This window comes from Opisthorchis viverrini (genome assembly GCF_000715545.1).
Source record: "Opisthorchis viverrini unplaced genomic scaffold opera_v5_122, whole genome shotgun sequence".
Lineage (NCBI taxonomy): Eukaryota > Metazoa > Platyhelminthes > Trematoda > Opisthorchiida > Opisthorchiidae > Opisthorchis > Opisthorchis viverrini.
The window spans coordinates 641,829-655,075 of record NW_008751780.1 but is presented as its reverse complement, the minus strand read 5'-3'; the positions used below and the strand labels follow the sequence as shown (position 1 = coordinate 655,075).

The following is a 13,247-nucleotide window of genomic DNA, read 5'->3' as shown; positions in this document are numbered from 1 at the left end:
GCTACACGATTCGTTTGTCTTAACAGATTATACGTTCCCGTAGTATACTTGATAACTATCTACATTTTGCGTCATTGTTCTCATATATATATATATGTATATATATATATATCCATGCTTTTGGACGCTGGACTACTTGCCAGTTGAAGCATGGTTGTTTTTCGGCCAGGCATCTAAGCAGAAAGTGTTGGTTGAGAGATCTTAGTGTCTACTTTTCTAAGTTTGTTCACTAGGAAATCTGTGCAGCTTACGCGCAGACCGGAGCTGCATGAATATTGACAATTTTATGCAAATTTACGGCATCACTTGGGTCAAATTGCTTGCTCCAAATGTAACCGCAGGCACACGACTGCTGCCTACCGATCCGTTGTCATCTCTGACCCACCATCATCATTTACCCAAGTACTACTTGTAATGAGCAAACCTTAGCCGCTCTAAGCTGATATCACCCCTTACCTTGGTACTTCGTGCCTGATTTTAAGAGACCACTCTCCCATTTTCCTCACGACTCTGAATGTGTAAACTCCTTGAAAAGTCCGCTACTAATTAGCTCCAGTGGTGGTTCATCGGGTGGGCTTTATTAAGTTTTTCAAGCTTGCCAGTCAACATGTAAACGTTTCGTCCCCGTTCAAGTTTAAATGCTCATTGCCAAGCTTGGAAAACAGATCGAATGACACCAAATCAGCAACGAATAAACGCCTCCAAGCTACCAAAATTGTGAAACACTAACAACGCACACTTCTGACGCTTTATTGGTAGACATTGCTTCCAAAACAAGATCGAAATAAAAATGCGGTATGCAGAATCTTCGTTATCTAGAAACGACAGCCTACAAACATCAGGCGATTCTGAAGCGGTTACTCTTTTTTTCAGTTTGTGTGGATCTCACTTCTCAGACTGTGACTTTTTTACCCGGCTGGGTGTCCAGAGAAGGCCGTTTGCGTGCTATTCGTTTATTAGCCTCTACAGTACTCAGTGCTGGCCGAAATGAAATCCGCTACTCGTTTCCAGTCATTTGTAACTCTGTTCCAATGAAAGAAACCTGTTATCAAAATCCTACCATACTTCCGTCAAGCACAACAAATTGAATTACTGCCTTAGTCATAATTGACCTCAGTTCGTCAACAGGATGCCGAACTTCAATGAAGGCTCGGCTCGCTAATAGTTTTAGTTTGGTCACAAGCCATCCATTAAAGCCTTGTACTCGCTATTTGTAACAATAATCTTCTCACAGTGGGCGTCGTTGAATTAAAAGAGGAACGTGAAGGCGAGCGGAAAATACCGACTTCGTGTGAATTTCCGGCGTTCGAACGAACTTACTCTAAATAGGATTTCATCCGTCCCTTAGGTCGCAAAGGTATTCGGTTTACTCTAGCAATTCCGATATTTCACTGTGTTCGAACAGAATTCCGGATACTGGCAACTAGCCATCAAGTCAGAGGATCGACAGAAAACGGTGTTCAGGACTGAGGACACCCAATATCAATTTAGTAGGGTGTCGTTCTTCTTGTCGGGGTACCATTCACTTTCCGGCGCTGATGCTTCATGTAACGAAGACACTAAGGAATGTTACCGTGTATGGGGACAGTATCGTCGTGAACGGCAATTCGGTACCAGAGAGTGCAGCTCATTCGAAAGCCGTATTGGAGCGCATTCAGGAGGCTGATTTGCGGATCAGTGAAGCGGTAACACACCTCGCTCGAAGTTCGGTTACACTGTTTGGTCATAAAGTGGGAGAGGAAGAGAAGAAAACCAGTGCCTGAAAAATTGGCGGATACCCAAGGCTGTTCAGTTCCCAATCCAAACTGATTCCTACGGCAGATTCATGAGCAAACAGTATACTACTATCAGTGTGTCAAGAATTTTAACACGATCGCCGATCCACTGTACCACTTACTACGTCAAAACAGGTCTGAAGGGATAAGTGAAGGGTAGGAGGCCTTCGAAAACGTCAAAGCCGGAAGCTACTGAAGAAAACAATGAAACAAAATGACGGCATTGACGTAAGCTGATGATGTCAACGTCCCATCCTTGAACCGTGACCATTTTGGGACACCTCAGTCCATAACGCGCCTTTGTCTGCTGTAAATCGCAAATCCCTTCATGGAATTGAAATTAATGACTTCCCATAGAAATTTGTCCTTTTGTTTGTCTCTTGTGTGACAGGTGATATGACTAAATTTAGTGCTTGAAGTGGTACCGCCGCATTAAGCATTTCATTGTCTCTATTAGAAACTGTATGATATTTTTTTGAACCGACAGAATTTTGAGTGTCAGCTCCCATCTCTTGGGATCGCTGAAGCTTGTTTGTTAGACAAAGCGGACAATGTAGTGTACATCACGTTGAAAATATGCTTAGGGCATCTTTTGCGCACACATCCCATAGTTCACTTTCGACGATTTATTACAAAACATATCCCACCAAGTTCTGCCACAAGAGAACGACTTGGACCGGTCGTACGTAAGAGGAACACCGTTTATGCTTCACCCTCACCTTGTACATGGCACTGAAGGGGAAGGCTTCGAAAAAATCTTGCAACTCATTGAACTGTTTTTGACTTCCACAGTTGATTACTCAACCACACGATGGATTCGTGACAAAAGTGTGGAACTCCCATTAGTTAGCCCTTTATTCCCTTATCAGTTTAACCTTCTCCCACTACTCACTTGCAGTAAGCTCCAAGGCTAGCAGTTTCGTTTACCTCACTCCATCCTAGTTAGTGTTATACGAATAGATTAACAGAACAAACCGGCGTACTCGTAAAACAGGTACCCTTCTCCTCGAAACACCCGAAAATGGGTGTTTAAATTCGCGTTTTATATGGTATTCATTTAGAATAACTCACTCGTGTGACTGAAGCAGGACACTCTTTGTCTCGTCAGGCAATTTGGACAAAACATCTCATTATTTAGTAAGATCTTCCCGACTACCACTGAATGGCGACCTTCCTAACATAGAAGGAATTAATCGAAAAATTGTTCACATCGAAACGTTGGTTGATACACACCGGTTCTATAAGCGCTCTGTCTTGCTACACGACTTGTGTGTTCTATTGCTCTCTTCGTCAAGCTCCAGCAGAAACGGGGAAGTCTACTAAATGCTGCCTTATACACATTCACGAAATTAATGAGTCATCCTCAAGGTGTGGGACTCCGTTGGAAACGCTCAGTGCTGCCCCAGCTAAGAGAGTACATGTGTTCTTACAACAAATAGAATGCCGACAGGCTAAATACGTATCGCTCTGGATTTGCGACCAACGTTCAAGTCCTCTGACTTAGTGTTCGCTGTGTGGAAGGAATGTGTACTCTGGGCGCAATACGCCCAGGACCAAAGTAAACTATCATATCCAACCGTATACCTCAAATCAATGCTGGAAGTTCTGTTTACAACCGCAGACTTCGGATTCTCGTACGCCTTCTTGAGAGCACAGCTGGAATCCAGTTCAGGGCTACAGCCGTCTGTACCACTAAGCCCATGCAGGTCCAACTGAAGTGTATGAAGGCAACCATTACACAGCTTACATATTTTTTTACCACAGTTCCCATCGGTTCCATGATAAATATCAGTGACTGCACATTTGTAATAACTCGAAGAGCCTGGAGGCATAAAAGAAAGACAGCGTAAAGCTTACCACAGTCGGTCAGTTCGTCGGCAAAATCTGGGCAGTCGTACGTGCCATCACACAGCTTTGATTGATTAATGCACTTCGGTTCACTCAGTGTGCTAACCGATCCACAATGAACAGTACCTTTTGGACAACTACTGTACTTGCTGGGAGATTCTCTGAGCCCTTTATGTCTTGGCACGCATTTAGACAGAGTCGATGGACCAATTTCTTCATCTTCTCCTCCAGGACAATCTGCCCTTCCATCGCACACCCAATCCAAAGGTATTGAGAGCCCACCGGGGCATTTGAATTCATTTAACTCCAAGACCTGACCATGAGCTTGGGGTTGTCCTGAAAGTGTAGAGACTGGAAAATATATGTTTTGGTTAACACTTTGAAGACAGTTCTACAGAACATAATTTTGCGCATTGCGTGATCTCATTGAGATAATCAGATGCATCAATCAGACATATATTTACACCTGTGGAAGTTAGTATCACAGAACGATAACAGTTGAAGGCAAGTTGAAGAGGATCCTAATAAACAATGGATATTATCCACTGGATTGCCGTGCCTGTGCACTATCATCGCCAAACCAGGGTCTGCGGAAAAGTGAGTCATTTCTGGTTGTAAATACAGTATGCTGCAACTAATAAGATGTGTCAGGTTCGCCTAGAGAGAGAATTGTCGCCTGTTTTGTACACGTGCGTCTGTATGACCCGGCTGGAGATCGCGTAGCCTGCAGCTAGCTAGTGGAGATACTTGCGGAAGGTCCTCCTTGTAAGACCCAAAAATGAGCCACTATGAAAAAACGCCTTCAGAAAGTTCATTTGAGCAGGGCCACACCTTCATTTCCCGTAAACGTATACTCAGGTGAACACGAGTCTGCTTTGTCAACTTAGGGGGCGAATTAGGACCGACAAAACAGTAATCGATGAAAATACTCAATGAGTGTACAGTACTATCAGCTTAATGGTGAATAACTTACAAGTGTCCTTTCTGACCCTGTAGCTTCAGTCACTATATCCAACATTTTCCGCCAAACTGATTGGGTCTGTGGCTTTGTATACATCCGCTGAACTTCCTGACACGTAAGAATTATAATTAACAGGCATGTCCCAAGGACAAAAGTGAAGACCTGAATCTTACTGTCTAAAATCTTACGCAACTGGATACACTCATCCTGCGAACACCCATTCCTACCCATAATTCATCGGGAAGGAAATGAGTTATAAAAAATACAACGGAAATCCTCATCAAGTGTTGAATAAAATGAAATGCCAAACTATGCACAGAGGCGCTCAACTTAACTAAGCGACCATAACTTTGGTTATTAACTTTTGAAAAGTCAGTTCAGTTGCACCAAACAAGGGACTTTCATATCCGGAATACTATAACGACTAGTACACACTGTTACACTACACAGTCCTCTTACACCCCAATTTTCTGTTGTCACTTACTTGTCTGAAAAATATTGCACAAGTTCCCTTGTTATGTTTCCGTATTTAAACGCGTTGGTTTAAACAATCCCACCTCTCTTGGTGTAAGACTACTTGTAAACTGACAAAACTCTAGCTTCACTATTCTACCAAATGGAGTCCGCAGAACAGCTATATACACAGGCAACCAGTGCAAACTGCATCTCCTCTCATATCGACATGATAGTTACCAGGTCCCCTGCAAGAATCGATGTTTAATTGGGGAAAAATTTGTGGTTGTTCACTAGTAGGCACATGACTGTCGGAATTCATCAACAGGTGGTTAGACAAATAACCACACCTGGAGCCCCACTTACCTGATGGACAATTCGTTTCGTCCGATCCGTCTTTGCAATCTTCGAACCCATCACACACGTATACCGAAGCTACACATTGTTTTGTATCATCACACTGGAATTCGCCTTGGCGACAGGTTACTGTGGGCTTCTGTGGTTCCAGCTGGGAGCTGCAAACCTGGGCACGTGATACATTCAGCGTGTACTCGACAGAAAACCTACCTCTTCGGCTTGATCTGTGTGGTCTGGACAAAGTGTCCTTGAAGAACAGGCCTTTTCTACGCAGTCAGACAACGTAACACGGCATAGAAACTGCCCAGGGCACTTTTTGCGTACTGCAAAAAGTATCATTAATAGGCATCAGCGTAAAACCTACCGCAGAATTCAGGATCCTCATCCTCTCCGTTTGGACAGTTTTTCACCTGATCGCATAAACTATGCCGTTTAATACACGTTCCATCACTGCATCTCAGCTCGTTATTTCTACATGGCTCTGGAGGAAACTATGCACTTTATGGTCAGGTAAACTCACCACAATTTAACTCATCAGTGCGGTCAACGCAGTCAAAATTCCCGTCACAGCGGACCGAGAGGTCTACACATCGAGTACGGTCACAAACAAAGCCATTCGTACAACGAACTGTACGATGCAGAAAATGAGACCCGATAAAAGCACTTACATCTGTAAGACTCCGTGACCCTTTGGAGAAGCACAAGTGAGTGTACGTGGAACAGAACTTACAAAAAATATAACGTCCCCACAAGAAATATTGTCTGTATCTGATTAATATAAAGCATTGAAAATTCTGGGGGATTAAGTATGGTGATGATTCGGCGGACCTGGTGCAGTATCGGACAATTTAGTGAATAAATGCGGCTTCTTGTATTGCGTGAGCAATTAAAATTGCTAAAAAGTGGAAATACGGTCACCAAAACAAGTTTAGCGGCTCAGTAAAGACGTTGTAATGGACCGAAATGTGGATAAAGAGTGTTACAACTCATCCAACTACTACTCACAGGGTAGAGGAAATTCTCAGGCAGAAAAATAGTGTGTAAATCTGAGAATCAGTGATGGACATCCGAAACCATTCAATATTAAAAGGACATAAAACCCTCAAGATGCAGTCCTAATATGTTTAGCATACGATTTGTCACATCATTAAATACTCAAATTCTCTGATTGGTTGGACAAAACCATCTACTGCATGAACTAGATCACTATGTACAGCTGGGAACAAAGAGTGTAACTCTGGATGTTGTGGAAACCATACAAATACAATATTAACGCAAGAGAAGAAACCCTCGTACAGCCGAAAAAGCTCTGCTCTTCAAGCAAACCCCAAAGCCGAAGAACATCGCAAACGCGTATCTATATTTTTCGGATGCATGAACAAGATAGCCGTGTTAAAAACTTTTCGTACCGCTCACCAAACTGGACTTCAATGTCCTTACTACAAGTCCAACTGAACAATTAGGTAAAATTTACGTAAAAATATCATGACGGAAATATGCAAGAGATTCCTATGACGGAAGTAATTGAGCTCCTATTTTACATAGGCACAATGTGCTTGAGCAGACAACACCTAACATGTTATATGTAAATAAAATAAATCAGACACGCGATTACCATTGAGTTTAGATGAATCTTCCTGTGTTACTTAAGATGAAAGAATTTCACATCTTAAATGGCGGCTTATTAGCCGCTTTTGCAACATAAATCCAGAGTAATCAGTAGTTACTATTGTTTGGTGCGATATCCGCTTATCCACCCGGTATATATGAAGATGGTGCGCCACTGTCTCCACTAGTGACAACATTCAGTTGATTTTTTATCGTTAAAAACACCATAGGCCTATATACAAAGAAAACTTGTTAATTTGAATATGTAGTTTGAGCTAGTAATATTAAAGAGCTAAGAGACTGTAAAAGTAAGCCTAAACTTGAAACAAAAAGCAGAATGTGACTAAATGGTTCAAGGCCATTATTGCATCGTGTCCTTTGTCAAAGTCGACCTAATGTTCAGTCATTGGTTTTAAGTGAACTGCCTGCCTCAATTTTGACTATCCGAGAGAACGAGGGAGAGCCTTTCCGATGTCACTCAACCTTTTGTAAAACTCTTGGGGGAATATTGCACAAATGAACCTCTTTCATAAGGAGAAAACATAATAAATAACTGAAATTGTATCCAGTTATTGAACTCCGTTAGTAAACTCCGAGAATAACTGTACAGTTTTTTCAGTCTAACTGAGAAATATCAGCAGTGCGCGTCTCATTAATCCCTAATGGTATAGTATTATAAACTATCCCAGCGTATACTAATCAGATTATCAACCTGCTGGTTGCAGCTAAGTGGTAGTAGGCTACATTGTCAACTCAAAAGCTGGGAGTTCTTGTCACCCTAGTGAGCTCGAAGACGGACATTTCTTATGGTTCACAACAAGAATGGAACAAACGCCCAGCACTTTTCTGCTTTCTAGCTTAGTACAGCTTCATTTAATTCTATTTAATTTCTGAAGCTTCTCACTAACTACAGATTTTCTATCAAACAAATCCAAAGGACACTTTATTTTTGTAACCATCTTAATTATGGCTAACTTCAGTTCAATTTTATCTCCTTAGAAAGGCTGTTTTATGTTATTTCAGGAGAACGCGCATTCAGTTTTAATTTCAATGCAATATTCTACACAAAGCTGCCCTGTGTTTCAGCTGGTACAGGTAACCACACATTGTCCAGACGTAAAATCCTTCTAATAGGTGTGCTCCCTGAGAGCCTTTGGCAACCTTACGAGTACTGTGTTAAACCTGACAAAAAGCGGACTGAGAATACTTTCCAGTTTCGGGTATAATACTTGTGTCCAATATCGTCTATTTAAGTAAGTAGAACTCCCATGTTTGAAATTTAATGGAGCCAACCAATGAATTATCATAGAGAAGTATTTTAATTTGTTAAACAGGTGAACTATCAAACTGGCACTATTTAAATTGGGCGGTCTTCTTACCATTTGCAACTAAGATAAAAGGCTACTCAAAATTAAAGTAGCCGAAGTTCCAGTGTCAGCAGTAAGTTGCCCGGTGTTTGCTACACAAGGGGAAAAAGCACGAAACTAGTGTCAGCCACTGTATAATCGGCTTACAGCTATTGTCCGTGGATTGATCCCCAGGGCCACTTCAGGTTTGTCTTTTGTGCACGTCCTCTGCAACGTACCTTCCGTCTTTCTTTTTCTATGTTATGGACTCATTTTTGACGTTTCAACTATTTAGACCAAACTAAAAGCCGTTGAAAGTTCACTAGGTATCAAGTCTTTTGTTTTGAACCCAAGTAGATTGTCGACGAAGTCACTATATATGCCAAAATGTATAAACATTCCATCAAATGTTGAACCTTTAAAGTCAGTCGCAAAATAAACTCGTCCGGATATCTTCCACGAATGCTTGAATTGCTACCGCGTTCTCCATCACCGGTCAACTACTTACCGTCTCAGTTTGGTCCATTAGGTCCGCGTCCAACCTGCCATTGGTAGTCCTTCCTAACAATGGAGTGTGCAATAAATACACTTGCATAACTCTTCCATGCCTGACTAACCAACGCCATTTTTAAACCATCTTGAATGTTTGCAAAAATCATCAAATAATTTAAAACTTTCAAGACAAGAGGCTGTCGTTGGTTTGTTGAACCACGGAGTATTTAAAGAAACACAGTGTCCTTGTTTGAAGCATGTGCTATTAAAACGGCCACACCAGCACTACTAGCTCTGTAATCCAGATGTACACAACCCAAATTCGGGTACTCAGTTTCCATCTCATAAAATAACCGAAACATTTCCTTGTACCCAAGGAAAAAAGTCAGTACAGTGACTTGAATTTACTGTTGTCCGTGGCATCAATTTGCATTTTTGTAAATCCGACCGGAAAGCGAGTTCAAGTCCGCCAAACCATTTGTTTTTTTATAAAAGTAAGACACCTACACATGGAGTTTTCTATAGTTCATAACGTAAAAGAGGCAGAAAATTAGTAAAATAACCAATCTTCAGCAAACTCTAGCATCGTGCAAATAAGCACTACTGGCAACGCTTATGGTTGTATCAAATGCCTTGAAGCAATACTTTTTCGCTGATTTCACCCGTAATGTACGTGTGGTCAGTGCTTCTTTAAAACTAATTTTGGCGGTTTAGTATTTATATCCTTTTGCATTCTTAGTTCAAATCAAACCCTTCTAAAATGTTGTCACTATCCTGAAAACAATCACTCTTCTACGGGAAGCAACTTACTTTCTAAACGAAACATCGCTTCTATGTGAGACGCTGTCTCTTTCAAATCAGCTTTTGTGCTTAAGTCAAGGCTAATTCAGCTGATACAGGGCGATTAGACATAGTCATTGGTATTTCTATGTCTGCCGCAAAATGAGGTTGAAAACATCAAAAGCGGTCAGCGAAAAAGGCTCTTGCAATGTTTTACCCCCTTTCTAATGGTTTCTCTTTATTCTTTGTGTTTATTTTAGTCCTTCATGATACAAATGGCAATAATTAATGCGTCCATTACCTACATAAGCAACCGTTTGTTTTGAAACCGGGCTGTTTTAAGATCACATTTAATTGGGAACAAGCAAACTCAAAGGTGTTGATTACTCACGCAACCTAGCCCAAGGACTGAAAGCAACGATCAAGACGGTCAAACAGAAGTATTTCTGTGCAGAAATATAGTGCTTCGATTACAGTAACCTTAGCCTATGTACGTGCGCCTTTAGGGCCATTTTTGGAAAACTTCGCTAGACATTTGGTGATGAATGAAGTAATAAATGTAGGACACTGGTTTTATTGTAGGGTCTGCTATTCTTCACCTATAAAGAATCAGCTTTCGTTGCCACGGTGTTGCTCCGTGGACCAAATATACCATAGACGTTTCGGCTGCTAAAGCACTAGTAACAAAAGCTAGCTTTTTCAACATAAGTGAATGAATCCAGTCAGGTTTTGTCGATCATTGCATGCAAAATCTCGTATATTATGAGATCTAAATAGGTATCTTGAGTGGCGTTTACCAATAAAACAAGCCAAAAGCATATAAATCCGCCTTTTGTTGCCAGCGCAAGGCGGCTCGGGGGTTGTCCAAAGTACCTGATTAGTGAAGTGGGCACAGAGCATGCAATCAGACCGACTGTAGTTGATAAAGTAGACTCTAAATTACGCTTCAGTTTTTTGGTCATTTTACTTTTTCGCTTAGCACCATGTGAGTGAAAAAAATACAAGACATACAATAGTACAAGAGGTTTCCTATAAACTTTGAAGCACTTTTGTCATAGCTTTTGGATCTTTATTTATCCGAGTTAAGAATCGCTCCAACCATTCTTCAAATTAGGAGCAATACGTCTGATCAAAGTTCATATGCTGCTCGCATTGCCTAAAGATAAAAGGTAGCTGCCCACGTGTCTATTACTATTGACCCAGCGGTCTCCATAACCTGTCAGATAAGCAAACCAACCTCAAGCCTGAGCTCAATTAAAGGCTGCAAGTTAATCTGATGAATTACATGCACTAAAGGAGATTTTGTTGGGCACATCGTTGCGCGGGGTTTTAGACGTTCCAGGTCATGGCGTGGAAATGATTAACACAACCCTTATCCTAGGTTTAGGAGCAATTTTGTGGTACAAACTCACTTATTCGTAGACAACGTAGACTGACATTTTTGGTGGCTAAGTTGAGGTAAAAAATGTTTCATAAGCTACTGCTGGCACGTTCAACTCTCGTACAAGAACTACATCTTTCTGTCTGTGTTGTTTGGGCCCTGGTCTGCATTCTAGACGCTGCAGGTCCTGTCTCGCCCGCAGCGCGCTGTTGTCAGCATATGCAAGCAAAAAACGCAAACCGCAATAGAGAGCTTATATATAGTATATATATATATATATTATCGGTCCTAGTGCAGCTTTCTGAGGTGGCCGCTACTTAAATTGAATCACAAATAATTTGAAATGATTTCAAAGCTACAATTCTAAAGGTGATACTCAAATATCATCATTATTACTGAAGTAAGATGGAGTTAAGTTGTATACCGCCTCATGTGTGTTTAACTAAACCTTGTGCACACATCGTCCATCTTGGTCCATTGTCGACCTTTCTAGCTAATTTTTACCTAACCAGCAGCAAATTGGTCTTGGACAATCTGTTGTGAGTAAACCCATATTAGCATTAAGAAAAACAGCTCCTCTCCTTTGAAAGGTAGTGAAAATTATTACTCATTCCACTGTGGCCATTTGTAGCACCACGATTATGCCCACTGCACACGGTTCGTCAGGATATGCTTAGCTTTTAGGTTGTGAAAAAGGTTTGATAGTCGCCAGATTTTGATTTGTCGGTACCGAAATCGTCTGAAGTAACCGGATGAATACCACTAAAATTGCTATTGCCTGTACTCAAACCAAATCATGGAATGCTGAGAAATGTGTATTGTTTGGCCTGATGCTACTCTTTCAGGAAGTGGCTGAAGCAGCAAAAACAAACACCCCTCCACTAAGATCTTGAACAGTCGGGCTTGCATCCGTAATTTCGGTACATAATTCTTTAATTAAATCTCATAAGAGACACCAAATAGGATGAATAACTCTTGTGAATTCCCCGTATCTGTTTACCGTTATAATTCAATAAATACATAAACTATATCAGAGCGTCGAGGCCTTCAATCAATATAAAATAACTCACGGGTTAAGGACTTTGTCTGGATAATCATTCTTTAGCGACATGTGGTTTTTGCTCATTAGCTCTGCATGCAAAACGTTTGTTCCTTTCTACCGCTATAGTCCCCAGTTCGTCCGTTTATTTTTAATCAAACCAAGCCCATGCAGTTCCCATTAATTCCGGATATTTATCAGAGTACTCTTTTACTAGGTTTGAAGATCTTCATTTTCGGGACGTGAAGCTAAAACATTCCACTTGTTTGCGCACATTTGGCTCTACCTGACTAATTGTTCTGTTTTAAAAACTGTCTACTAAAGTTTCCCGTAGTTTGTTTGCTACACTTGATATATAGAGAATGATTATTCCTAGTTGGCTTTCGTAGCTACCAAATCCCGTGGGTGGCCACTCATTGCCTGTGACTCATTCATTCAAATCCTGCCATTGAATATTAAGTCTATTACACAGTAACGTTCACGTTTTATTAATTTAATGGGTTTGGTCACTTAGTGTTCATTATTTTCTGCCTCATTTCGAAGAGCAGCAAGTTATTATGTACAGTGGGCGCTGACCGCTTCTGGGTATCTTCTGCATAAAACTGGATGCATTAAAGCCAAAAAAGAGCAAGAAGCGGAGCTTGTGTTTTTAAAAACCCGAAATCCGCTTCCGTCGATGCTGTTTGGATTCATTAAGAAGATGGCGAGCGAGACAGTAGCCTCCTATTCTCTTTGGATCCCAGAAGCTAGCAGTACACTAACTGATCATCAGTTCATCTTTGCCGACGTGACTTCATATTCTGACCCCATCGTGACACGTACATGAGTCTTCCAATACTCTGTTCAGTCCGTCTAACAGTACTCCTCAAACAACAATATAATATCCGGCTTCTACCCAAATACGTATGTGATCTGATCCTATTCATTGACCGGACGTAGACGCTTCCAAGCAGTAATCTCCGGACTAGAACCTCATTCTGATTGACGAAAAGTGCGTCCATTTGTCAGTTTTAGAAGTCACAGTGAACGCCTTGGTTGTGCATGGAGGGAGGCGAACCAGAAGAAACTACGAGGGTAGATAACAAAAAGGATTTAGTTATCCGGCCTCCTCCGCTCAAATACATATCCAAGCTGATTCCACTCGTTTATCAGTCTTCAGACATTAGCCAAACATATTTGTTACTACACATCAAGTAAGTTCACTTTC

The 13,247-nt window shown here is 41.2% G+C and overlaps 2 protein-coding genes across 2 annotated transcripts in view; one reads left to right on the top strand and one right to left on the bottom strand.

Moving 5' to 3' along the window:
- T265_13959 (hypothetical protein) overlaps positions 1-6,022 on the bottom strand; it is a gene marked incomplete at both ends in the record, with an annotated part of 41,453 nt that extends 35,431 nt beyond the window's left edge. Inside the window, 5 exons of the mRNA XM_009171360.1 lie at positions 3,633-3,959; positions 5,404-5,560; positions 5,605-5,717; positions 5,759-5,875; positions 5,915-6,022. Of these exons, the coding sequence (XP_009169624.1) occupies positions 3,633-3,959; positions 5,404-5,560; positions 5,605-5,717; positions 5,759-5,875; positions 5,915-6,020 (820 nt within the window). The remainder of the gene's footprint in view (positions 1-3,632; positions 3,960-5,403; positions 5,561-5,604; positions 5,718-5,758; positions 5,876-5,914) is intronic.
- Positions 1-12,979, top strand: part of T265_06145 (hypothetical protein) — a gene marked incomplete at both ends in the record, with an annotated part of 43,653 nt that extends 30,674 nt beyond the window's left edge. The window contains one exon of the mRNA XM_009171338.1: positions 12,888-12,979. Coding sequence (XP_009169602.1) covers positions 12,888-12,979 — 92 coding nt within the window. The remainder of the gene's footprint in view (positions 1-12,887) is intronic.
- Positions 12,980-13,247: the final 268 nt, after the last annotated feature.